The sequence below is a fragment of the Odocoileus virginianus genome, chromosome 13, assembly GCF_023699985.2.
Source record: "Odocoileus virginianus isolate 20LAN1187 ecotype Illinois chromosome 13, Ovbor_1.2, whole genome shotgun sequence".
In the NCBI taxonomy this organism is placed as follows: domain Eukaryota; kingdom Metazoa; phylum Chordata; class Mammalia; order Artiodactyla; family Cervidae; genus Odocoileus; species Odocoileus virginianus.
Genome location: NC_069686.1, coordinates 3,773,072 through 3,800,841, shown reverse-complemented (window position 1 = coordinate 3,800,841; position 27,770 = coordinate 3,773,072). Strand labels below are relative to the sequence as shown.

At 34.4% G+C, this 27,770-nt stretch overlaps 1 protein-coding gene across 3 annotated transcripts in view; it reads right to left on the bottom strand.

Moving 5' to 3' along the window:
• Window positions 1-27,770, bottom strand: part of CALCRL (calcitonin receptor like receptor) — a 130,544-nt gene that overhangs the window by 30,954 nt on the left and 71,820 nt on the right. For all 3 annotated transcript variants that reach the window (XM_070475894.1, XM_070475893.1, XM_070475895.1), the window contains 7 exons: window positions 19,719-19,809; window positions 19,455-19,543; window positions 18,109-18,203; window positions 15,671-15,806; window positions 13,109-13,219; window positions 12,905-13,017; window positions 11,412-11,503 (listed from right to left, as the gene is read on the bottom strand). In XM_070475894.1, the coding sequence (XP_070331995.1) occupies window positions 11,412-11,503; window positions 12,905-13,017; window positions 13,109-13,219; window positions 15,671-15,806; window positions 18,109-18,165 (509 nt within the window). In that variant the 5' untranslated portion in view covers window positions 18,166-18,203; window positions 19,455-19,543; window positions 19,719-19,809. The remainder of the gene's footprint in view (window positions 1-11,411; window positions 11,504-12,904; window positions 13,018-13,108; window positions 13,220-15,670; window positions 15,807-18,108; window positions 18,204-19,454; window positions 19,544-19,718; window positions 19,810-27,770) is intronic.

The following is a 27,770-nucleotide window of genomic DNA, read 5'->3' as shown; positions in this document are numbered from 1 at the left end:
AGTACATAGATGGAGAGGAACCCTGGGAAACTTAATTAACTATGTAGAATACAAGTAAAACTTGGCATTGAATTAGATAATATCTTCATTTCTTATCTTACAATTTCTGCTGTTCAAGTTCTGTCCTTTATTCAGCACTTGTTTCATTGAGTTTATCACCTTAAGGATCTTCTGATTCTATGAGTCAAATGAGTCTTTCCTTTAATGTCTTCCCACAGCTCTTTGTTGCTCCACAATAGTTTTTTTTTATTGTTTTTGTTTTTTATTTTGTATTACTGACTCTACACATGGACATCACCAGATGGTCAATACTGAAATCAGATGGATTATATTCTTTGCAGCCAAAGATGGAGAAGCTCTATACAGTCAGCAAAAACAAGACTGGGAGCTGACTGTGGCTCAAATCATGAACTCCTTATTGCCAAATTGACTTAAACTGAAGAAAGTAGGGAAAACCACAAGACCATCTAGGTATGACCTAAATCAAATCCCTTATGATTATACAGTGGAAGTAACAAATAGATTCAAGGGATTAGATCTGATAGGCCTAGTGCCTGAAGAAGTATGGATGGAGGTTCATGACCTTGTACAGGATGTTGTGATTAAGACTACTCCCAAGAAAAAGAAATACAAAACAGCAAAATGGTTATCTGAGGAGGCCTTACAAATAGCTGAGAAAAGAAGAGATGTGAAAGGCAAAGGAGAAAAGAAAAGATACACCCATTGGAATGCAGAGTTCCAAAGAATAGCAAGGAGAGATAAGAAAGTCTTCCTCAGTGATCAAAGCAAAGAAATAGAGGAAAACAATAGAATAGGAAAGAGTAAAAATTTCTTCAAGAAAATTAGAGATACCAAGGGAACATTTCATGCAAAGATGGGCATAATAAAGGACATAAATGGTACAGACTTAAAAGAAGCAGAAGATATTAGGAAGAGGTGGCAAGAATACATGGAAGAACTATACAAAGAAGATTTTCATGATGCAGATAACCATGATGGTGTGATCACTCACTTAGATCCAGACATCCTGGAGTTTGAAGTCAAGTGGGTCTTAGGAAGCATGACTGCAAACAAAGCTCATGGAGATGATAGAATTCCAGTTGAGCTATTTTAAATCCTAAAAGATGATGCTGTGTAAGTGCTGCACTCAATATGCCAGCAAATTTGGAAAACTCAGCAGTGGCCACAGGACTGGAATAGGCCAGTTTTCATTCCAATCTCAAAAAAGGAAATGCCAAAGAATGTTCAAACTATCACACAATTCCACTCATCTCACACGGTAGCAAAGTAATGCTCAAAATTATCCAAGCCAGACTTCAACAGTAAGTGAACCGTGAACTTCCAGATGTTCAAGCTGGATGTAGAAAAGGCAGAGGAACCAGAGATCGAATTGCCAGCATCCGTTGGATCATCAAAAAAAAAAAAGAGAATTCCAGAAAAATATCTACTTCTGCTTTATTGACTATGGCAAAGCCTTTGACTGCATGGATCACAACAAACTATGGAAAATTCTTAAAGAGATGGCAATACCAGGCCACCTTACCTGCCTCCTGAGAAATCTGTATGAAGGTTGAGAAGGAACAGTTAGAATTGGACATGGAACAACAGACTGGTTCCAAATCAGGAAAGGAGTACATCAAGGCTGTATATTGTCACCCTGCTTATTTAACTTATATGCAGAGTACATCATGAGAAACACTGGGCTGGATGAAGCACAAGCTGGAATCAAGACTGCCGGGAGATATATCAATAACCTCAGATATGCAGATGACACCACCCTTATGGCAGAAAGTGAAGAAGAACTAAAGAGCCTCTTGATGAAAGTGAAAGAAGAGAGTGAAAAAGTGGGCTTAAAGCACAACATTCAGAAAACTAAGATCATGGCATCCAGTCCCATCACTTCATGGCAATAGATGGAGTAACAATGGAAACAGTGGCAGACTCAATTTTTTCAGGCTCCAAAATCACTGCAGATGGTGACTACAGCCATGAAATTCAAAGATGCTTGCTCTCTGGACAGCATATTAAAATGCAGAGATAGTACTATGTCAACAAAATTCCGTTTAGTTAAAGGTATGATTTTTCCAGTAGTAATGTATGGATGTGAGAACTGGACTATAAAGAAAGCCAAGCACTGAAGAATTGATGCTTTTGAACTCTGGTGTTGGAGAAAACTCTTGAGAGTCCCTTGGACTACAAGGATATCAAACCGGTCAATCCTAAAGAAAATCAGTCTTGAATATTCATTGGAAGGACTCATGCTGAAGCTGAAACTCCAATACTTTGGCCACCTGTTGTGAAGAACTGACTCATTGTCAAAGATCCTGACGCTGAGAAAGATTGAAGGCAGGAGGAGAAGGGGTCAACAGAGGATGAGATGATTGGATGGTATCACCAACTGGATGTATGCAAGTTTGAGTCAGTTCCAGGAATTGGTAATGGACAGGGTAGCTAAGCCTGCTGCAGTCCGTGGGTTCACAAAATGTTGGACATGACTGAGCAACTGAACCAAACTGAACAATTATATAGGTATAATATTAGATGACTAAGTAAGTATAGTCTACATGCCTACATGATTGATAGAGTCTAAGGGCAAAATTTGTTCCTTTTACCATTTATTGGAAGATCGTTACATGCTAAGTACTTTGTGAATCTTCCCTGCCAATATTTCAAATAATGATACGGCTCATTATAAAGAAACAGGCTAACTGAAAAGCATAAATCGGAATAAGTCCATGCTATTAGTAAGTGTGAGATGGCAAGATTTGCATATATCCCATTTTTTAAATTACTGTATTTCACTATCCATTAAAATTAACTTGTGCCTGAAATCAAGTATATTGCACTAACTCATTATTAAAGAATCTTTTTTACTGTTGGTAGCTTGATAAGGATTGCACTGAATCTATAGATTGCTTTGGTTTATATACTCATTTTCACTATATTGATTCTTCCAATCCATAACATGGTATATTTCTCCATCTATTTGTGCCATTTTTTATTTCTTTCATCAGTGTTTTATAGTTTTCTATATATAGGTCTTTTGTTTCTTTAGGTAGATTTATTCCTAAGTATTTTATTCTTTTCATTGCAATAGTGAATGAAATTGTTTCCTTAATTTCTCTTTCAGTTTTCTCATTTTTAGTGTATAGAAATGCAAGGGATTTCTGTGTGTTAATTTTATATCTTGCACTGTATTCATTGATTACTCTAGTAATTTTCTGGTGGAGTCTTTAGGGTTTTCTATGAAGAGAATCATGTCATCTGCAAACAGTGAGAGTTTTACTTCTTTTCCAATCTGGATTCCATTTATTTCCTTTTCTCCTCTGATTGCTGTGACCAAAACTTCCAAAACTATGTTGAATAGCAGTGGTAAGAGTGGGTACCCTTGTCTTGTTCCTGACTTTAGGGGAAATGTTTTCAATTTTTTACCATTGAGGATAATGTTTGCTATGGGTTTATCATATATGGCTTTTAATATGTTAAGGCATGTTCCTTCTATGCCTGCTTTCTGGAGGGTTTTTATCATAAATGGATGTTGAATATGTCAAAGGTTTTCTCTGCATCTATTGAGATAATCATGCATTTTTTATCTTTTAATGTTTTAATATGGTGTATCACATTGATTGATTTGCAAATATGAAGAATCCTTGCATCCCTGGGATAAAGCCCACTTGGTCATGATGTATGATCTTTTTAATATGTTGTTGGATTCTGTTTGCTAGAATTTTGTTAAGGATTTTAGCATCTGTGTTCATCAGTGATACTGGCCTGTAGTTTTCTTTTTTGGTGGCATCTTTGATTTTGGTATCAGGGTGATGGTGGCCTCATAGAATGAGTTTGGAAGTTTATCTTCCAATTAGAACAAATAATTTCACAATTTGTATGGAATTACAAAAAACCTCAAATAGCCAAAGCAATTTTGAGAAAGAAGAATGGAACCAGAGGAATCAACCTGCCTGGCTTCAGGCTCTACTACAAAGCAACAGTCATCAAGACAGTATGGTACTGGCACAAAGACAGAAACATAGATCAATGGAACAAAATAGAAAGCCCAGAGATATATCCATGCATCTATGGACAACTTATCTTTGACAAAGGAGGCAAAAATATACAATGGAGAAAAGACTATCTCTTTAACAAGGGTGCTGGGAAAACTGGCCAACCACGTGTAAAAGAATGAAACTAGAACACTTTCTAACACCATACACAAAAATAACCTCAAAATGCTAAAGATCTATATGTAAGACCAGAAGCTGTAAATCTCCTAGAGGAAAACATAGGCAAAACACTCTCTGACATAAATCATATCAGGATTCTCTATGACCTACCTCCCAGAGTAATGGAAATAAAAGGAGAAATAAACAAATGGCACCTAATTAAACTTAAAAGCTTTTGCACAAGCAAGGAAACTATAAGCAAGGTAAAAAGATAGCCTTCAGAATGGGAGAAAATAATAGGAAACGAAGCAACTGACAAATAATTAATCTCAAAAATATACAAGCAACTCAATTCCAGAAAAATAAACAACCCAATCAAAAATGGGCCAAAGAAGTAAACAGACATTTTTGCAAAGACATACAGATGGCTAACAAACACATGAAAAGATGCTCAACATCACTCATTATCAGAGAAATGCAAAGCAAAACCACCATTTGGTACCATTTCATGCCAGTCAGAATGGTTGCTATCAAAAAGTCTATAAACAATAAATGCTGGAGAGGGTGCAGAGAAAAAGGAACCCTCTTACACTGTTGATGGGAATGCAAACTAGTACAAACTATGGAGAATAGCGTGGAGATTCCTTAAAAAACTGGAAATAGAACTGCCATATGAGCCAGCAATCCCACTGCTACGCATGCACACCGAGGAAACCAGAACTGAAAGAGACATGTGTACCCCAGTGTTCATCACACGCACTGTTTACAATAGCCAGACATGGAAGCAACCTAGATGTCCATCACCGACAAATGGATAAGAAAGCTGTGGTACATATACACAATGGAATATTACTCAGCCATTAAAGAGAATGCATTTAAATCAGTTCTATTGAGGTGGATAAAACTGGAGCCTATTATACAGAGTGAAGTAAGTCAGAAAGAAAAACACCAATGCAGTATATTAACACATATATATAGAATTTATAAAGTTGGTAACAATGACCCTATATATGAGACAGCAAAAGAGACAGATGTAAAGAACAGACTGTTGGACTTTGGGAGAAGGTGAAGGTGGGGTGATTTGAGAGAATAGCATTGAAACATGTATATTATCATATGTGAAATAGATGACTGGTCTAATTAGAGATTTAAACTGGATACTTTGCATTTATGTATAGTTTGGCCTGCAATATTATTTTCACTTGGCAGTCCCACTATTGCCTTATTAGTCCACAGTAAGCATTTGCTCAGTTAGATCAGGTTCTTTCATAAAGAAACTGTTAATTTTGCAATTGGTTTTAGGGAAGTAGTTCAGAACTTTGTTTATATCCTTAAAATTCAAACTTGCCTGGACCCATAGTGTGTGAAATTCTCGGACACTCTTGTTCTCTTTTTACTCATTTTGGCATGCAATACAACTGCTATTCTTAACTTTCTGTCCTTCAGAAATTTAATGTGCCTGACTATTTTGATTTATTACATGCAAAATAAAAAGCGATCATTTAATCTGAAGTGTCTCAGCTGTATTAGTATTAAATCTGCAGAGATGGTGGGCTCCTAAATGGTAGTTAAAAATTTATTCCATATGCAGCAAAAACTAGTTATAGTTTCAGAAATACCACAATAAAAAAAATCACAGCAATTTCACTGAGGAAATGATTCTAAAGTTTAGATCTGAAAGATGAATATATTTAACTAAGCTAGAGAAATGGGGGAGATAATAGAATATTCAATTATAGGAAACATAATTGACTGATTTTATGTAAATGACTATAGGAAGGCTAAAAACTTTAAAGAAGGGTTGATGAAATCAGATCTATATTTAAAATAAATCTTTGAAAATATTCTGGCTTTACTGCTTTGAATTGAATGAAGGTGGAGAAAGTGAAGATACAGAGGCTGGGTAGGACTTGGTTGGTGTTGGTAGCAGAAGAGATGAAACAAATTGGATAAACTGAAGGGCTGTTAGGAGGTTTTATCCACAGAGCATGAGGAGAGAATGATCAGAGGAAAATTAATAAGATATTGAAGATTGCTCCTAAGTTTACAGCTTATGCAACTAGGTTGCTGGTAGTAGTGTTTGTAAAGATGGGTCACTCTGGAAGAAAAACTGCTTTGGGTTATGAGAAAGTAGATATCATGAGTTTGTTTTGAACATGTTGATTTTGAAATACTTTCAAGATGATATATTTCAAGAGCCATAAAAAGATATATACACTTTTGTAAAGAAATCTCATCTCTGGGAATGTAGCCTAAAAAAACAGTAAAATATGGGAAAAGTTATGGCTGAAATGTCCATTGCAGTGTTTATTATCAGTAAGATAAACTGGAAGCAGTGTTAATTTTCAAAAATTGAAGAATCATTTAGTAAACTTCTGTCAACTTAATGGAATATTAGTTAGCCAATTAAATGTTTGTTTAAAAAACTAAGTTGTAAAAATAGTTAGAATAACTTGTACATTACAAATAAAACTGAGTAAAAACAAATGAGTATGAAATAAAACTGAGAAAATACATGAAGTTGCCCAATTTGTATACATTTATTTTATTTATTTAAAAAGAAAAAAATTAAATTGTTGTCAATTTTTTAAAATATTTCAAATTTAAATACAATTCTTATTTCTCAAGATTATAGTTTGTTTTTAATTAATATTTGCATTCTTCTTCTGAGGTTAGAAATATTTAGAACATAACCTTTTTTTACAATAAGATATTTAAAATAGTCTTAAATAACTCTTAAGATCTCTTAGGGTAGAGGCTGATCTATTTTATTCTTAATCATAGTCATAAAATTTCCATGTTAAAAAAAGAATTTTATAACCAGTAAATGCATGAAAAGATGAGGTATCACCTCATATCAGTCAAAATGGCCATCATCAAAAAAATCTACAAACAATAAATGCTGGAGAGGATGTGGAGCAAAGGGAACCGTCCTTCACTGTTGGTGGGAATGATACAGCCTGTATCAGTACTGTACTGTACCATGGAGATTCCTTAAAAACTGGGAATAAATCTACCATATGCCCCAGCAATCCCACTACTGGGCATATGCCCTGAGAAAATCACAATTCTAAAAGACACTTGTATCCCAGTGCTCATTGTAGCACTATTTACAATAGCCATAACATGGAAGCAACCTAGACATCCATTGATATATAAATGGATAAAGAAGATGTGGTACATATACACAATGGAATATTACTCCATGATAAAGGATGAATTTGAGTCAGTTGTAGTGAGGTGGATGAACCTAGAGTCTATTATACAGAGTGAATTCTCTCAGAAAGAGAAAAACAAATATTGTATTTTCATGCATATAAATGGAATCTAGAAAAATGAAACTGATGAACCTATTTTCAGAGAAACAATAAAGACACAGATGTAGAGAATGGACTTGTGGACACATCAGGGAAAGGAGATGGTGGAATGAATGACAAAAATAGCATTGACATATATATGCTATCACGCATGGAATAGATAACTGGTGAGAAGTTGCTATCTAACACAGGGAGCCCAGTCTGGCACTCTGTGAGACCTAGAGGAGTGGAATGGGGAGAAAGTAAGGAGGCTCAAGAGGGAGGATATACATATATATACATATATATATATACATATATATATATACACACATATAATTATGACTGATCTGCATTGCTGTATGGCAGAAACGAACTGCTTTACCTTGTAAAGCATTTTTCCTCCACTTAAAAAATAAAAAAGAATCTTAGCTGATATTAGTTAAATTTAAATTAATCCTCTCTTTGTGTGTTTGTATGTGTGGTAATGTATAATTTTAATGAACTAAGAATCTGAGTACTAGACTGCATGCTTAGTCTCTCAATCATGCCTGACTCTTTGCAACCCTATGGACTGTAGCCTACCAGCTCCGCTGTCCATGGAACTTTCCAGGCAAGGATACTGGAGTGAGTTGTCATTTCCTACTCAAGAGATCCTCCCAACCCAGGGATGAAGCCAGCACCTCCAGGAGCTCCTGCACTGCAGGTGGATTCCTTGGCACTGAGCCACCTGGGAAGTGCTGCATAGATTTCAGTTTTATCATTTAGTTCTAAGATCCAAGAGAGTCTTTTTTTCAAATTCAGATACTTGTATTTTTAAATTGTAGGGATTTTGCTTTCAGGACCAAAGAAGAAAAAGGATCTATATCTTTCTTAAACTAATAGTGAAACATTGAAATTTTAGTTTCATTTTGTGTTTTAAAGTTATGAAATTAAATATTAGCCAAGTTTTACCGCCATATTTTACCAATAAATTTGTTAACATCAGTAGCATTATTTGTTTGTCAATGGCATAATTTATCACTGTAAAACTCAGGGCTTTCTTTAAAAATTGTCACTTTGGAAAATGGTTTATTTTCCATTTTTTAATCTATTAGACAGTCATAATGAAGCTTTTCATACTTCGAAGTATTCATTTCAAATCTTACATAGGCTAAGAATATATTCAAGAGTAAAGACATGAAGTTTTATTAAACTGTATATAAGCAACTGGCATATAATTAATTATAAAGGCAGTGATTAAGAATTGACAATTTGTTTTGAGCAAGAATTTTTTGATAATTTGTTACAAATTATCTAGAGATTGTATCATAATTTCTGTTTTTGGAAACTTGTGCCTTCTTAAGAACCTTCAATATGAATTACTTTGGGGAATTTTAATGGCAATTAAATTCAATTGGCAACTGAATTCAAATGGCAATTAAATTTTAATGGCAATTGAAATTAAATTAAAATAATTGTAAATTTAATTCTTTAAGAAATATTTTCCACATTTTAGGGTAAAAATTCTCTTCAATTTATTTTGATACATTTTCATACAATTTTGTAAGAAAGTCACATTTTAAAATGTACACAAATGTTGAATTAATTTTCTTCAGAATGGAATTTTTTTAGTTTCTAATGATGCCTAGATAATGTCTTAAATCAAAAATGCCATTAAAATTCCCCAAAGTAATTCATATCGAAGGTTCTTAAGAAGGCATGTTTCCAAAAACAGAAATTATGATACAATCTCTAGACCCTATGATTTTGAACCCATGAAAGATAATCATTTAGTGTATATATATTTGCTGTACTTTGAATTGTGATGAACTGTGGGCTAAATTCTGGTGTTCCAGTTAAAAACAAACCTAACATCCAGTTATCTAATAATTTTTGGATTTGAATTATTTTGATGTGCTATTACTGTAGTCGGTTCTGAATCATGTTCCAGGATAATTGTTGGAGAAGATGAAGGAGGAGGATAAGGAGAAGGAGGAGTAGGGGGTAGGGAGAAGGAGAGCAGGGAAAAGAAGAAGAGAATAAGAGAGAGACAATGACAATGACGGTAGTGATGGATGATACAATAAAGTACAGTCACTCTTTACACTGCATTGTGTAACTACTGGTGGTGATCAGATTTATGAAGACCATGTTAATGTATAAGATAATGTATGCATGTTTTAGAATTTACTTTGCTATCAATTTAAAAAATCACAGCTAGGCCTGGTGCACTGGGAAGACCCAGAGGAATCGGGTGGAGAGGGAGGTGGGAGGGGTGATCGGGATGGGGAATACATGTAACTCCATGGCTGATTCATGTCAATGTATGACAAAACCCACTGAAATGTTGTGGAGTAATTAGCCTCCAACTAATAAAAATTAAAAAAAAAATTCAGCATTCAAAAAATAAAAAAAAAAATCCCAGCTAATGGATAGAATTAAGAAACTAGAAGAGGAGGGTAAAATGGAAATTTAGGATTAACAGATAACACCACTATACATAGAATAGAACAATAAGGTCCCACTGTATAGCATAGGGAACCATATTCAGTATTTTGTAATAACCTCTAGTGGGAAAAAATCTGAAAAGAATATGTGTGTGTATATTGATGTTGTTCAGCCACTCAGTTGTATCCAACTCTTTGCGATCCCATCCCATGGACTGCAGCACGTTAGGTTTCCCCATACACAAGGTGTGTGTATATGTAAGTATGCATCTCCTGGAGATGGTGTGAGATGGTGTGTGTGTGTGTGTGTGTGTGTGTATGCATATATATATACATATGTATATATTTGGGCTTCCCTGGTAGCTCAGCTCAGCTGGTAAAGAATCTGCTGGCAATGCAGGAAACCCTATTTCAATTCCTGAGTCAGGAAGATCCCCTGGAGAAGAGATAGACTGCCCACTCCAGTATTCTTGGCCTTCCCTGGTGCTCAGATGGTAAAGAATCTGCCTGCAATGCAGGAGACCTGGATTCAAACCCTGGGTCAAATCTGAGTGACTAAGCACAGCATAGAACATGTATATATGTTGTATATATTGTATATGTATACATGCCTACATACATACAGGCTTCCCAAGGCAGGTGTTAGTGGTAAAGAAACTGCCTGCCAATGCAGGAGACAGACAGAAGAGACAGAGTTTGGATCCCTGGATTGGGAAGATCCCCTGGAGGAGGGCATTGCAACCACTCTAGTATTCTTGCCTAGAGAATCCCATGGACAGGGAAGCCTGGCGGGCTACAGTTCATAGTGTCACAAAAAGTCAGACATGACTGAAGTGACTTAACACACATTGCCACATGCATATACACACACACACACACACACACACACAGACACAGACACATGTTTGTACATATAACTAAATCACTTTGCTGTATACCTGAAACACTGTAAATCAACTATATTTTCATGAAAAAATAAATTGGAACTGACTCTCCCTCCAGCTCCCAAAAGAATAAACCGCAAGTAAAATTCAAAGCATAATTTAACTATTTTAAAGATTATCCCCCCAACATCAGGAAAATTAACTAAACACAAATATTGAAATTATTATTTTTAATAGTATATATTAAATGTCATTGCTATTTTTTGCACAAAATACAGTTCTTACAATGTACCATGTATACTGATAGTAAAATTGACCAAGAAGTTGAAAATTTAATTGGGAAGGCCTCTAAGATTTCACAATTTCCAAAGCAAATACAGATAGGTTTGCATATTGATTTTGGTTCCTTTCTTACTGCATGACAAGTTAAGCTTCAGATAGTTCATCAATCTCCTTTCTCTATATTTTATAAAGTCAAGACAAAGTCAACATATTTCAATTATTTTAAATGTCAATTTATTTTAAGCATTATAAATCATCTATATTTCATGTATTTTATCAGCACATGACATAAACATGGATATGACACTGCATTCACCAAAGATAACCAGTAAATTAAAAAAATATTTTGCATGTACTTACTTGAAATAAAAGAATATGCCAAGTGAGATAAGCAGTGATGCAATAGATAATACATGTCCAATTATAGTCAGGTAAAACAAATTCAGTGCAGTCTGTAATTTGTATGAATAAAAAATTAATTAATGCTAATATCAATGCTATAATTCTACATGTGTATAAGCCCCAAATCAATAAAATAATATCTATTTTTAAAAACATGTGATCTGATAAATTAAGCCTTTAGCAAGCAAGAAAGTAAGTATTGAATACACTTTGAATGAAGAGTATCTATAAAAATTTATCAGGTGATACCAAAATTTTTAAATTTCTCTTTTTATCTAAGAAATTAGAAGTCATATTAAACATATGAAGAAATAAATTTATTGATCTAAGTTTATATAATGTGAAACCAGCATTTTAAAATTTGGAGGACATTGACAATTTTCACTCCATCAGTTTGTGCACCTTAAATTGATGATTTTTGTTTGTTTAATTTAAATGCCAGGTAAGGCTTCTTTTCCAACTAGGTTTCTTTTCTCCATTTGACAAACTTGATACTCCAAAACAATCTCAATATAATAATGTATAGGGGCCTCTGATCTGTACAAATAAATTATTTTTCTTGGTTTTAACTTTATCTCTTTGATTTTTATCTTTATTCTATTGTAACTTACCATTTTAATGTGTATTTATATATATATGTTCAAACCCTTCTCTGAATAAATAAAGAGTACATGATTTATAATGAGAGCTGGCAGTTATCAAATGCTTACTATAGGCTTGTTAGTTTTCTAAATATTTTCCTTGTATTTAGTCAATTCCTATGAAACCTTGAGGATGGGTTCATTATCCTCATTTAGATGGGAAGGGGCTGAGGCAGATGTTCTAGTTTGCCCAGGGTCACAGTTGATAAAGAGCAGAAACAGGAAGTGAGAAACCAGAACTCAGTTTTAATCACTGTGACAAACTGCCTCCAGATACACACATGTGCAGATATGTGCAGGAACTCTGTATCAAAACTTTATTGTTGTGGCAAACTATGCTAACCTTGACTTTAATGTATGATGGGCGTTAAAAGTGGGAATGCCAGTGAGGTGACCTAACAGTGAGTCATGATGAAAGGCTTTGGCTGGGACGGATAGGTCTGTTTAAACCCCCCCGGGTCTTGTTCTCTTGAGCACAATTCCTGAGTGTAATTATAGGAGTTCCACCACAGATGAACATTTCTTTTTTCTTACACTTTTAAAGTATGCTTACTTTGGAAAATTCTAAATTACAGTACTGAGACATTGACTTGTAAACAGACAATTACCTAGCTGGATTGCTTCTTCAGTGTAATGATTGAATCTATAATAATTATTTCTATGAAGATATTTTTCTTGACTGTTTTTATTATGAAAAGGCTTTACAGTGGAATGAATGAACACTAGCTAAATTTTCTCTGATATTGTATCAGTGACTAACTTTTAAAGTAGATAGTGTAAATTCAGTTTGAATTTATAATTATTACGTACCTTCACTTTCTCATGTGTGTTAACATTACATTGGGTATAATTTGTCCACGTTCTGTTGCTTGCTGGATGTCTAAACCAGTTTCCATCTTGGTCACAGATTTTTGTAACTTTTTCTTTAAAATTGAAAAGGAAATAGTAAGTTAGTTAACTGAGGGTTTATTAAATAGATGCCAAGGAGATTTGTATATAAATTTCTGCTTTTACCTGAAGGATCAAAATCCTGAAAGTAATCAGGGCAGTGCTGCATTGATTCTGTCCCTGCAGCAACATCATTCCAGCACAGCCATCCATCCCAGGTTCTGTTACAATAAATGCCTTAAAGAGAGAGTGAAAATTAGGGCTTACTAACCTCTCTCTAGTTATACAGAAACACATGAAGTTTTCATGGTTGACTCACACTAACAGGGAATAGAGATTCTCTACTGAAAATGAAGACATCATATAAAATCTTTATAACAATTACTTGGATTATTCACAAAGTAATTATTAGAATAACTAATTGTTAAATTTAGAAATATGTAAACAAATATATGTTTAGTTTTAATTCTCATGCTCAAAGGTAGCTATTTATCCAATAAATTACATGGTCTTTGCTGGTTTTCCTTAACCATAAAGTATTTGTTAATTAGTGTCCCTATTTTTGAAATTCAAAAAATATGGGAAATTGGAAATGTGTTTTAGAAACTGTATTCTTAGGGCAAGTTATAGTATTTTTTGAAGTGAACAAATGAATATCCCAGTATTTCCTATTTTACCACATTAACCCTGACACACACTTATTTAGGGCCCTCCACCAAATTCTAGCTCTTATTTTCCTTCCTTTTCTTGTCAAATGAAGTAAAAGTGTTTAATCTCACATTCTTTTCTTACCTACATTAAGAGAAAGAACCTCTTACAAGAAAAAAAGTTTAAAGGCATAGAGAAATAAAATGACTAAAACTTTCTAAAGTTATAAAACAGTCTGTAATCAAAGAGGGTAATTTTTTTTGCCATAAGCACACATAGATAGAAACCTGAATGCTGCATGAGCTGTTTATTATTATTAACAGATTTGCACAGCAATCTCAGAATCAATCTAGGCCTCACAGAAGTAGAAAACATTCTGTTGGCCTGAAAATCTAAATAATTCTAATTAAAAATAAAACTCATATAGTCTGTTTTCCCTCCTGTGTTTTTCAAACTCTTTATTTAAATAGCTTGCATCCACATTATCACCAAATAAAATGCATTTTGTGGCCTGTCAGAGAAATTTTCCTGACCCCATTTTAGAAAGCACTTTAGACAAGTTCTTACAGAGCTCAAAAGACTCCACAACACCGACTACATGATAGATGGAAATCTCTAGAATTTTCCCAGCTGTGTTATATAGCATTTGAAGGAGACATGAAAGAGTTTTCTGTTAAAAAAGCTTTTGTGGTCAAATAGATTTGGAAAACACAAAGTTAAACACATTTCTTTATGACAGGATTTTTTTATAGTATTTAAAATTATAGAGAATGTTATGAATCTCCAAGAGGAAGATTTATTATGTAGTGATCCTAAACTTTGTCACATAATTATTTTACTATAAAACCCTCATAAATATATTCCTATTATTAAGAAATTACATTGGAAGCTAGCTTGCACACATATCTAGATCATTAGGAAGGCATTAACTCAATAATTTTAAACTAATAACACTTAGACTTTAATGGAATAAAGTGAGAAACCAGATCAGTTAGCACAGAATTTGTATACAGATTTTAACTATTTGACAATGCAGTCCCTACTGAACTAATATCAGACAGTTTGTCATTGTCTGACATATTTTAGAGATATGTTTTAACTGGATATATATTGTAATAAAAATATTTGGACAGATAGATCAAACTGCTTTGAAGTTGGACAATTTATATTGGTTAGATTAAAATTCCAAGAGTTGATCAATATGAAAAAATTGCTTTTTTTTCTCTTTCTCACAAACAAGTTCATTTTGACACTCACAAATATTAACAGTAACCTACTTTTAACAAATCATGTATATAACAAGTGTGTTTTATACTATAAATATTTTCTTCCAAAATTAAATTATTTGTTTCTACTGATTTAAAAATATCTAAAGTCTTACATTTTTCTTTGTTTCACGATGAGTTTTGCATTTTATATTTTAAAGATAATCCCGTCTTTAAGATTGCCAGATAGAAAACATGGTGTTTCTGTGCTCTGGGTTTTGTTTTTGGTTTTGCTAAATTTGGCAACTCTCTTTGTGCTACTCAGAATTAAGGCATATATGTGACACTTAGTAGGTCTTCAATAAATCTTTCAAAAATACCTTTAAAATGTCTAATGGAAACAGAAATTCATGCATTTCATTAGCTTTGCTACCAACTGTACTATGCATAGTATGTGTTATGCAAAAAAAATTGTCATTTTATTAAGTTCCTATCAAGAAGTTTGTGAAAAAAAGAAATACAGATCACATAAACTGAAGATCAATTGTCATTGATTTAATTCAAGACACATACTTATTTTATATTTTAAATATCTTTATACTATATAAAAATTACTAAAAATATCCCTGTTGCATATATTTTTATTAGAATTTTTAAAAAGAGGTAAGATAAATTACATAATAAAATGTTCTTAACAAATGATTAAAACTGCACATGTACTAGAAAAACTAGCAACTAACCCATTTTTAAGAAGGAACCTAGGGGACCTGCAATGATGTAATGGGTTAGTTTTCTTATAAACTATATCAAAGGTATTTAAAATTGTCATGTTTACCTTCTGTTTGTTGAACAGGGTCTTGCATAATTTTTTGGTAACATTCATATTGAGCTGTCATGATTTTATTTCTAGTAACACCCAGCTGTATTAAGTCACTGGGGTTCTCTTCTTCGGATTCTGCTGTAACAAGAATCTAAGGAATTAAAGAAAATAAAATTTCAGAATTGTGAGAATGTTAGAGACAGTCTGTCACAGTGAAAAATAGTAAGTACAGTGATGTACTGCATGGTCAACAGACTCTGGGGGGAACTCCCCGACTTTCAGTGTTTGCCAGTTTCCATGGTGTAAATATCCCACCACGTTCAATATCCACCACCACCAAGAGTTGCCAGTGGCAGCACTGGGAAGTACAGTCCATAGTTCCCCCTCAAAGCCTGTGGGGGCCAGCTCCAGGCCAGCTTTCTGGAATGCAGACAGCTGTATTCAAACTCCACCTCTACTTTTTAACCTGGCAATGTAGGAAAGATATTTAACCTCCACCCCACCACACAGCCCCACCAAAACCTCTGCTTTCTTGTTGTAAAATGGGTTAAAATAATATCAAGATAATGAAGGGGAAGTATCTGGCACATGGTAAATGCTCAAAATTGTTGCCATTTTTATATTTACATTTTGATAAAATAATGACAAGTAGTTCATTTATGCTGTTGGTTAATAGAATTTTAATTGTATGCATATCAATAAATGTTTTGGACAAGGTCTATATTTATATTCTTCCACTTTAGCAGCATTATTTTAAGCTTCACTTACACTTTAATTTCTACATGACTTTTTTTCCTTGTTTCATAGCATGAAGCCTATATAAACCTCTCTTCAACTTTATTTCTTCTTCTTTTTTGCATTATTCCTATCTATTTTCCATAAACAGTTATCTTTCTATTCTTATGTTGCTTCTTTATTCTTAATTTTCTTACTACTGTTCTCTAGCAGTAAGTTGGAGTTAATTTAAATGTAAAATAAATAGTAATAGTCCCTCAGTGTGTGACACCACTCTAGCTTTCCCATCACCTCACCACCATTCAACATTAACTTTTTCATTCTTAGATTGGTCTTAATTTCTTAACAAAGATTTATGCAGTTGTTGTGCTGCACGAGTTAAAAATGGAAATTTACAGCATCAAGGAAAAATACTTTTCTCCTGTTCTCAGTTTTTAGAATTGCATAAAACCAATATCATTTTTATTCTTACTTTAAAAGTCAGATATGCATGTTGTCTGAATGAATTCAAGAGAAACGGTCACAATTCCTTAAATTACAGTAATCGGGTTGGTAATCTGTTACAGAATTACCTGCAGGGAACCAGCTTTGGCCAGTGCAGATCATTGGCAGGCTCAGTTGAGGGTGGGAGCCTAAGAAACAGGAGTCCTGTTTCTTGAATTCTAGTCTGTTTACCTAAGATAACATCTGAAAAGTGTAGAATCTGGACTGCTCCTATACTTGAGAATGTTTTTAAATACAAATGCTAACAGGAATGCAGTCGTGCTTTTTTCCCATTTAAGTTTTCTATATTTTTCTTGAGTCTCTGCTTGGCTCTTCCTGGGGTTTACTTGGAAACACCACAGGAGAATTATTTGCTGGCACAGAGTTAGATGAGATTATGTCTCTCAGTTTCTCATACATACGATAAGAGTATTTGTTGTTGTAGTAAGAGTGCAGTCACTGCTTTAATAAGGGAGAAAAATGGGAACAAAATATTTCTGTAAACAAAAGTAACATTAAGTGTATAAAGCATACAGCCCCTCTAGTACGGCAATCGCGTTTTAGTCATCTTGTCTACCCTCCACTTCCAGCCCCACCTCCCCTGCATATACAGGCAGAGGCATGCAGGAGTGCACATACTCACATACACATCTGCCCCAAACTTAGCATCAACGCCTGTCAGAAAACGGACATTTAATACTTATTTGAATGAAATGGATGAGGAAATTAATTTAAAACATAGTGATTGTTTCCAAAATGCTTTTCAGTCAATACAAGTCAATCAGTCGGCAGAATGGGAAGAAAATCAACAGGCTGGAATTGCTTTTTTAACATAGCTAACTCAGAATCAGCAGGTCTGATTGAAAATATTTCATCTATTATGTATGACTGTGCTATATAGCCATTCCATTTTTTTTTTTTTTTTCAAATTCTGGTAATTACTTTCCCCTGGTGTCTGCACTTTTATATCTATCATACTTCCTTGCTTTGATACCACCCTTCCCAATGCAACATAATACTAGGTTGCCTGTTACAGGACAAAAAGCCTAAAAAGGTACACTGAAAGAAAATGAATTATTGCTGTGTTGATTAGATATAAAGGTGCACTTATTTATGCATCAAATAACTATATTATGTAATTTTGTGTTATTAACCTTTATCAATGATGGGTATATTAAAAGTTAAAACAGAAACAATCATAGGTAGGGGGATACATTAGAGAAATTTATGCTTACCATGAAAAAAGGCAAGAGGAACAGAAAAGACAGGAAACATTTTTTTTTCTCCATCATTAAAGCCGAAATGAAATATGCTATATATATAAATCAAACTGCAATAGAAAAGAAAAATATAATCCAGTAATATATATGAAATAAATATACATGGTTCTCAGTGGGAATTTCTTTTAAACCTTATGATAAAAAAAAAAAACCAAAAAAAATAAAAACTACATGATAATTTTGCTTTAAGGATTTGATTAACAGTTTTATGAATTACAAATATTAAGAGCATAATAGTTTAAAGTACTAAAGAGCTAAATTAAATACATTTTAACTTAATTTAGTTAGCTTTTCAAGCAGCAAAGCCTCTTACAGATGTAATTTTGAATAACTAGAAATCATCTTTTTTTTTTTTTTTTGGTTTCTGTCAAACATCAACATGATTCAGCCATAAGTACACGTATGTCCCCTCCCTCATGAAACTTCCCATCTCACCCCTCTAGGTTGTTACAGAGCCTGGGTTTGAGTTCCCTGTGTCATATAGCAAATTCCCACTGGTAATCTATTTTACATATCCTTATCTTTACCAAAATTTGGATAAAAAAATCAGGATAAAATGATAAAAAGTATCAGAGTAAAGTCTCACAAGACATAAAAGCGCAACTTTTGATAGCGTATTTTACTATAAAGCTTATTTATTGCCAATAAGTATTAATTTTATTTCCAATTTTATGACTCTTCAACAATTTAAGGGAAAAATTGAATTTGGGCCCATTCCTTGAAAGCTAGCATCCATAAGTCATAAAAAATGGACTTTAATAGAAACTACTCTTCACCACAGAATTCACTTTTTATAATAAAAACCGTTCGCTAACCCATCTATAGTATTAAAATAAGTTTAAAGGATATGGACAATAGCAAATAAAAGTATCTCTGTCAAGTGTTTGTAATGTTAGATATAGATTCCTGCTAGCTTCTTAATTCTAAGAGGCAAACATTGCAGGAGTGAAGTGTATGGCACTTACTCCCCAAAAGTTCCATCAGCAATCTACTCTGGTAGCATTTTATGAAACATAAATGACCATGGTTTAGTCATAAAATATATTTATTTAGCTGAGTTAAAATATTTTCCAAAGGAGATAAAAATCTAATCAATAAATGTTTGCCAGTGAACTACGAACTTAGATTTAATTTCATTAGAAAATGTGTTGTGATTTCTATCACAGGGCAAATGTTAGAATAAGAATTATAAAAATATCTTCTTCATGTTACTTATCATTTGTATTATTGCATGCAGTGAGAGCACACTATTAACCAGCACACAGAATCTGTGCCACTGCCTGACCTCATCAATGACTTACCTAAAAGAAACTTCTCTTTTTATTACAGAAATCTTCCAAATAATGTTTTCTTTTCAGTCAGATACACTGGGCTTTTACCATTAGCTGATCTTAAAAAAATACAACCAGAAAACAACGTATTACATTAATTTTAGATTAAAAAAATCATGTTGTAATAGAGAGAAAACAATGAATCAAAGTTTTCGCAATTTAATGATTAATGAGTTGATATTTTAGTTTTTATTACATTGTACCATGAGAAAAATCTAATTTTCAGATACTTACATTCACAATTGTCTCCAGACTCAAATCACATTTTCTCTTGGATCATATTCAAAATTGTCTTGAAGAATGTCTTAAATCTGGAGGTCATGACCTGAAATATTTATATAATTTTATCTCAATGAACAAAATCATTTCCATGATAAATTAAAATTTTCAAAGAAAATGCCACTAGTAAGATGATATTTTTATTAAGCTACTCTGATTTTTTAAAATCTCTTGCTTATAATATTTGAGTTTTGTCACAAATATTTGCTGTTTTTCATTATATGGAGAAGTTTATGTCAATTTTCATTCATCCAGGATGGTTGAAACACTGAGCAATTGACTATTTTACTTAAGTAAACATCAAAAAACTAGAATACAAAAAAGAACTTTTAAACTAAACTGTTTTTTAAACTTCCTTTGAATAATTTGAGCTTTCCTGGTGACTCAGATGGTAAAGAATCCATCTGCAATGTGGGAGACCTGGTTTGATCCCTGGGTTGGGAAGATCCCCTGGAGAAGGGAACGGCTACCCATTTTATCTAATATTTTGGAATGTGTTAGTCTTGGTTGTTTGAATATAATTCCCTAGCTGATGTGGTTCCTTACAGACAGAAACCACCTTGATCTTTCTTTTCTTTGTGTCTGGAATAAATGAAAAAAATGAAGCTATAAAGTACTTTAGGAGTTTAAGCTTACAATCAGGAACACTAATCGTAGCTATTAGTGAATTATCATTTCTTTTATTAGAAGACTGTAAGAAGTGTTTGAATCTATACTGACAGTAAAAATTGAGGTGAAACTTCAGCATGTTTACTTCTTTACAAAATAAAAGTCCTTTATTCAGTTTTTGAGTTCAGTGGTTGCTTGGGTATTTGGATTGAATAAACAGTAGTTTACTGTACTGTCTTTGGAAGTCATAGAGCTTAAGCCAAATTTAAAACATTAGTAGTCCACATTTTTTCTGTATTAAATATGTATAAAATACAAAGTTACAAATGAAAATGTAAAGGAATATTATTTTATTTGGAAATCAGATTTTTATGAAACAATGCTTTGATTTACACAATGCAGGATTAAATTATCCTCAATGTGTACATGGGCTTACAAATTGAGAGAAAAGTTGCTTCAAAAAGCATGTTTGAAGTTTTTCTATATCCAACATATTTGGAAAACATTTCATGCAACACTAGCAGCTATTTTTGTTGCTTGGCTAATGGGTTTCAAAATCAGAGTTCCAAAAAATATCTTAGTCAAATATCTCTTAGTGTTCAAAGGACCATCCTGGCACCAATAATTAAGATGAGTTTACTCAACTCACAAAATATTGATCAGTGCAAGTAATTTCACTTTTATAGCTTTCTTACTTCACCCTATTCCCTAGTGATCAGGAAAGTGGGTTACTAGGAACAAGATTATATTCTGCACTGTGTAAATTTTTAGCATTCCTAATCCCTGGTTTTATCAAACTTTGAAGCAGCAAGTTTGGGTGGCAGTTTCTCAACAATATGGTGGATACTTACTCATACTCTTTAGATCTGGTAATGTCTATTTCATGCAGTGATCCAATTTGCTTGAGTCATCTACCCTACAAAGGAGTTATCAAATTTCCTTCCTGGCAGACACGTGGCATGAAAATGCTAGTGATGGAAAAATCACCCCTTTTACCAAGATGCTTACATCTTACATCAATTCTTACATCAATAATGTAAGAATCATGACTGGGCATACAAATAATGCCACTGCAGATACATCTGAAGGTCAGTTTAGATTAAGCCTCATATTTATGAGTATAATGGCATGATTATTGTCAGAAGTATGCTTAATTGTATGCCTCAGCTTACAATTAATCATACTTAATCAACTCACTGGTTCTTTGCATACAGCTTCTCATATGTTCATTTATCAAGTGGCTCTCTCCTCTATGTTTAGCTTATTCCAGATTTATCTTTCCTGAAGTTCACATTATATTAAATGACCAAAGATGTTAAGTAAATCATTGTAAATTTCTCATATCTAGTTAAATTATTTTTTGACAATTGAGTTTCACATTGCTTGCTGAAATATAGTAGTTCCCATTCAATTTTGAAGAGAGATCAAGTACATAATTAAAGGAGGTCAGATTAAATGACTAATTCTGCCAGTGGATTTTTCCAAGCGAGCTCAGGTTTGTTTAACAGGAAAAGCACTTCTTCAAAACTGAGAAAGCTCTAATTTAAACTTGTAAGTGAATCTGTAATCAAGGTGGTACTTGTAGTAGTTACTGGCATTTTCTCTTTTTAACTGCTAGCCTAGTCTCACAGATCCTATAAATACTATTATCACATCTCAAAATTAAAATAGAAGCTTTGGTTTTACTATTAGAAATAAAATAAATTTCTTTTCATGAAGTAAAAAAAAAAGTAGTTTATAAATAATCTACAAGCTTCTTGCTCAAAGAATCACCAAAATAAAATTTAAATGACTTATTTCATCACATAAAGAACTTTGACTTAAGACCTCAAATAATTTTTGAAATATAGCTTCCTAATCACTCATTGCTTTGTAAAGCATCATTCTGGGTTCATTTCTTAAAACTGCAGTAAATCAGCAACACAAGGCAGTTCTCCATTTTTTTTTTTTTTTTTTTTTTTACAGTTTTGCATTTCCAAATCCACAAAATTTAACCAATCTTCTTGGCTTGATCAGTGCAAAAAAAAAAATGCTTTATTCTACCTAAACATAATAAATCAGTGTGACTTAATCATTTACCAGAATACAAAAACATAAATCCAGTGCCTTTCAAAATTGCTTCTTATTTTCTCAAATTTTTATTATACATGTACACACTTTTCATAAATTTTTCTTAGTAAAAATTATTTTTAGTTGACTCATCTAACCCTAATATTAAAAGTGTATGTTCATTCCAATATTAAGACAAAAAACCAACTTTCATCTTCCGCTCCTCCATTTCCAAAATATCTTGGATTGTCACAGGCCCTAAGCCATGTTCTCTCCTCCATTTATTTATCCAGTTACTATAAAACTGGCTAACAGAAGCATTTCCCACAAATATCTAATTTGCCATTAAGTATCCCGAACCTTTGTATGAGCAAAGTGAGGCTGTTTCCTATCCAAGTACATGCCTTCCTTTATGGCATATTAAACAAGCTCCATTTTTCCTGATTTAAAACAAGGGAAAAGCATTCTTCACTCCCAATATCCTACATGTCTATGGCAAATGCCAACTTCTTTGTCTCATTCACACTATGTGGAACAGATTGTGCCACTAGAAAAGTGTTCAAGTACAAGATCCTGGTTACTTTTTATTATATTCTCACTGCTAATTTTTTGGCAAAACCTAAGTCTTTGTGCTAGAATGATTCCTGCTAATTACCAACTTTACTTCCACTAGAGTCTTTGAGAAAGAAATGCCCTGTAAGGTTTTATTTCCCCACCCCCATCCTGACCTGGACTGTTCCCTAGCACTTTCAATACGTGAAGCAGTACGAAAATTAAAATATAAAGAGACTTCTCTTTTTTGATGATCTGTTACTGGGATGTAAGAAATTCAAACTATTAAGCCATTTTTTTTTAATAGTAAGTCTTGAGGCTTTCATTATTGAATGAATAAGTAACAAGTCACTGTTGTAACATACACCAGGGTTCCACAGAGTGTGGGTTAATGGATCACCTGTATGAGAATCATCCCCAGAACTTGCTGAACACATTAGAATGTCTAGGCCCCAGAACAGAAATGGAATCAGAAACTTCAGAAGAACTTGGGAGTACTTTTTATAAGTACCCAAGGAAATTCTTGGCCTGCTAAATTTGGGGATGAACAATATAAACACATCATCTTCATTTGGCCATGCTGAAACCTGGACACACTTATATTCCTCTGTCTCTAGGTGCTGGCCAGACTACTTTAAAAGGGCTATTAACCATAAATCAAGCAAAATATTCTGCAGTGTTCCCAGGCACAATTACTACCTCAGAACTTCCAGAGCAAGTTATTCAAATATACATGTTAAAACATTTCAAAGAAGGGAAGTGAAAAGCAAAGGAGAAAAGAAAAGATATACCCATTTGAATGCAGAGTTCCAAAAAATAGCAAGGAGAGATAAGAAAGCCTTCCTCAGTGATCAGTGCAAAGAAATAGAGGAAAACAACAGAATGGGAAAGATTAGAGATCTCTTCAAGAAAATTAGAGATACCAAGGGAACATTTCATGCAAAGATGGGCTCAATAAAGGACAGAAATGGTAGGGACCTAACAGAACAGAAGATATTAAGAAGAGGTGGAAGAATACACAGAAGAACTGTACAAAAAAAGTCTTCATGACCCAGATAATAACGATGGTGTGATCACTCACCTAGAGCCAGACATCCTGGAAACTGAAGTCAAGTGGGCCTTAGGAAGCATCACTACGAACAAAACTAGTGGAGGAGATGGAATTCCAGTTGAGCTATTTCAAATCCTGGAAGATGATGCTGTGAAAGTGCTACACTCAATATGCCAGCAAATTTGGAAAACTCAGCAGGGGCCAGAGGACTAGAAAATGTCAGTTTTCATTCCAGTCCCAAAGAAAGACAATCCTAAAGAATGCTCAAACTACCGCACAATTGTACTCATCTCACATGCTAGTAAAGTAATGCTTAAAATGCTCCAAGCCAGGCTTCAGCAATACTTGAACCGTGAACTTCCAGATGTTCAAGCTGGTTTTAGAAAAGGCAGAGGAACCACAGATCAAATTACCAACATCCGCTGGATCATTGAAAAGGCAAGAGAGTTCCAGAAAAATATCTATTTCTGCTTCATTGAGTATACCAAAGCCTTTAACTGTGTGGATCACAATAAACTGTGGAAAATTCTGAAAGAGATGGGAATACCAGACCACCTGACCTGCCTCTTAAGAAACCTGTATGCAGGTCAGGAAGCAACAGTTAGAACTGAACATGGAACAACAAACTGGTTCCAAATAGGAAAAGGAGAATGTAAAGGCTGTATATTGTCACCCTGCTTATTTAACTTATATGCAGAGTACATCATGAGAAATGCTGGGCTGGAGGAAGCACAAGCTGGACTCAAGATGCTGGGAGAAATATCAATAATCTCAGATATGCAGATGACACCACCCTTATGGCAGAAAGTGAAGGAGAACTAAAGAGCCTCTTGATGAAAGTGAAAGAGGAGAGTGAAAAAGTTGGCTTAAAGCACAACATTCAGAAAACTAAGATCATGGCATCTGGTCCCACCACTTCATGGCAAATAGATGGGGAAACAGTGGAAACAGTGGCTGACTTTATTTTGGGGGGCTCCAAAATCAATGCGGATGGTGATTGCAGCCATGAAATTAAAAGATGCTTGCTTCTTGGGAGGAAAGTTATTACCAACCTAGACAACATATTAAAAAGCAGAGACATTACTTTGCCAACAAAGGTCCATCTAGTCAAGGCTATGGTTTTTCCAGTGGTCATGTATGGATGTGAGAGTTGAACTATAAAGAAAGCTGAGCACCGAAGAACTGATGCTTTTGAACTGTGGTGTTGGAGAAGACTCTTGAGAGTCCCTTGGACTGCAAGGAGATCCAACCAGTCCATCCGAAAAGAAATCAGTCCTGGGTGTTCATTGGAAGGACTGATGTTGAAGCTGAAACTCCAATACTTTGGCCACCTGATGCAAAGAACTGACTCATTTGAAAAGACCCTGATGCTGGGAAATATTGAGGCCAGGAGGAGAAGGGGAAGACAAAGGATGAGATGGTTGGATGGCATCACTGACTCAGTGGACTTGGGTTTGGGTGGACTCTGGGAGTTGGTGATGGACAAGGAGGCCTGGTGTGCTGTGGCTCATGGGGTCGCAAAGAGTCAGGCATGATTGAGCGACTGAACTGAACTGAATTGAAAACATTTCCTGTAATATAATTATTACTCTATACTGTTCGTGCCTCTGCTTTGTGAGCTCATGAAGAATAGGGCATGCATCATATTTGTTATGTAGTTAGGATAGGAAGAAAGGAGTCCAAAATAGCAGTGGCTAAAAGACAAAGATGGGAAAAGCCCATGAAAATAGAATAAAGGAATGTCCAAGGACCAGAGTGAGGACCTCAGGTGAAGCAAAGAGCCTTCTGGTTAGCCTAATTTACATAGGGCAGGCTCAAGGGGAGGAGAAAAAAACATGTAAAGAGAGGAGCCAAAATTGACCTGGGGGCTTCTCTTCTTTTCCCATCTTTTGGGTCATCCCGCCCTCATGCCTCCAGGATGTATTTTCCTTTGCTTTCTAAATAAAACTGAGCTATAACACTGGTCTGTCCATCACTTCAAATTTTTGCTGCAGTGAGACAGAACCAGGGAAATTACTCCCCAGACGTTTTCATCCCTGTGAACTTCAAACACTAGCAAAGTGGGGGTATAAAGGGGGTACACAAATAGTAGGTTTTGAGTAGGTTATTTACAAAATGAATTCAATCAATTTGAAGAAATCTGGGGTTATAGGATGTTCTCAGCTGTCTCAAACACATTATGATTTTCTGACAGTTTTAAAAACTCATTGCCTGTATTGTACTCCAAGAGATTCAGGTTCAGTGCATCTTGATTGTGACCAAGGGATAAGCTTTTTATCAGGTTTCCTAGGTGATGCAGGAATATGCAACTGGAGTTGAGAACCAGTGGTACAGACAGAATCCTGTGGTAGGCAGAATAATGAGTCTCCAGATATTCCCATACATAGTCTCCAGAGTGTGTGATTTTAAGGTAACGGACCTTAAAATAGGAAGATTATCCTAGATTTTCATGAATTATCCTGGTAGGCCTAAACTAAGCCCTTCAAATAGAAGGGGAATGTTGATGAGTCCGTCAGAGCAGTGTAGCAGAAGGAAGGAAGCAGAAGATAATAGGAACAAAAAGGAGTTGATCCACTGTTGCTGGCTATGCCATGCAGGAGCTCATATGCAAAGACCAGAAATCAGACTCTAGGAGACAAAGGTGCCCCTTTAGCTAACAGCCAGTCAGCAAATGTGCCCCTCAACTGTACATCCTCAAGGAACTGAATTTTGCCAACAACCTGAATGAGTCCAGAAGTATATCCTCTCCAGGACCTTGAGAGGAGAACACAGCTCTGCCAACACTTGAAAAGTCAAGTGAGACTTGAAATAGAGAAACTAGCCAATCCCATAGGGTTTCTGACGCATAGAACTGTGAGATAATAAATATGTGTTGTTTCAAACTACTAAATTTGTGGCAATTTGTTAGAGCTATGAGAAAAAACTAACTAGAAATCCTTATCCTTATAAAATATTAATTTTCCCATCAAAACTAAGTGGTAATTTTCTGCTTGCCAACTGGCCAGTCCTTCCTCGTAACTTTAGAATGCAGATCCTTTTCAATTTATGATGGGGCTATGACCTGATAAATCATAAATTGAAAATATTATAAGTTGAAAATGGATTTAATACATCTAACATACCAAACACCATAGCTTACTTTAAACATACTCAGAACACTTATATTAGCCTGCAGTTGGGCAAAATCATGTAACACAAATACTATTTTATAATCAAGTGTTGAATATCTCATGTAATGTATTGAGTGTGTGTGTTAGTTACTCAGTCGTATCCAATTCTTTTCAACCCCCTGGACTGTAGCCCGCCAGGCTCCTCTGTCCATGGTATTCTCCAAGCAGGAATACTGCAGTGGGTTACCATTTCCTTCTCCAGGGGATTTTCCCAACCCAGGGATTGAACCTGGGTCTCCTTCGTTGCAAGTGGATGCTTTACATCTGAGCTACTAGGGAAACACAATGTATTGAATATTGTACTGAAAGTGAAAAACAGAAAGTTGTAAGAGTACAAAATGGTAGTATCAGATGTTTATCCTCATGATCTTGTGTGTGACTGGGAACTTTGGCTCTTTCCTCTGTCCAGAATCACAAGAGAATGTCATACCACATATTGCCAGCCTGGGAAAAGGTCATAATTCAAAAGAAAGTAGGGTTTCTACCGAATGTGTATTGCTTTCACATTATCATAAAGTCAAATTATGTTAAGTTGGAGACTGTCTGTGTACTCATTAATACTGCAAGGCAATCACA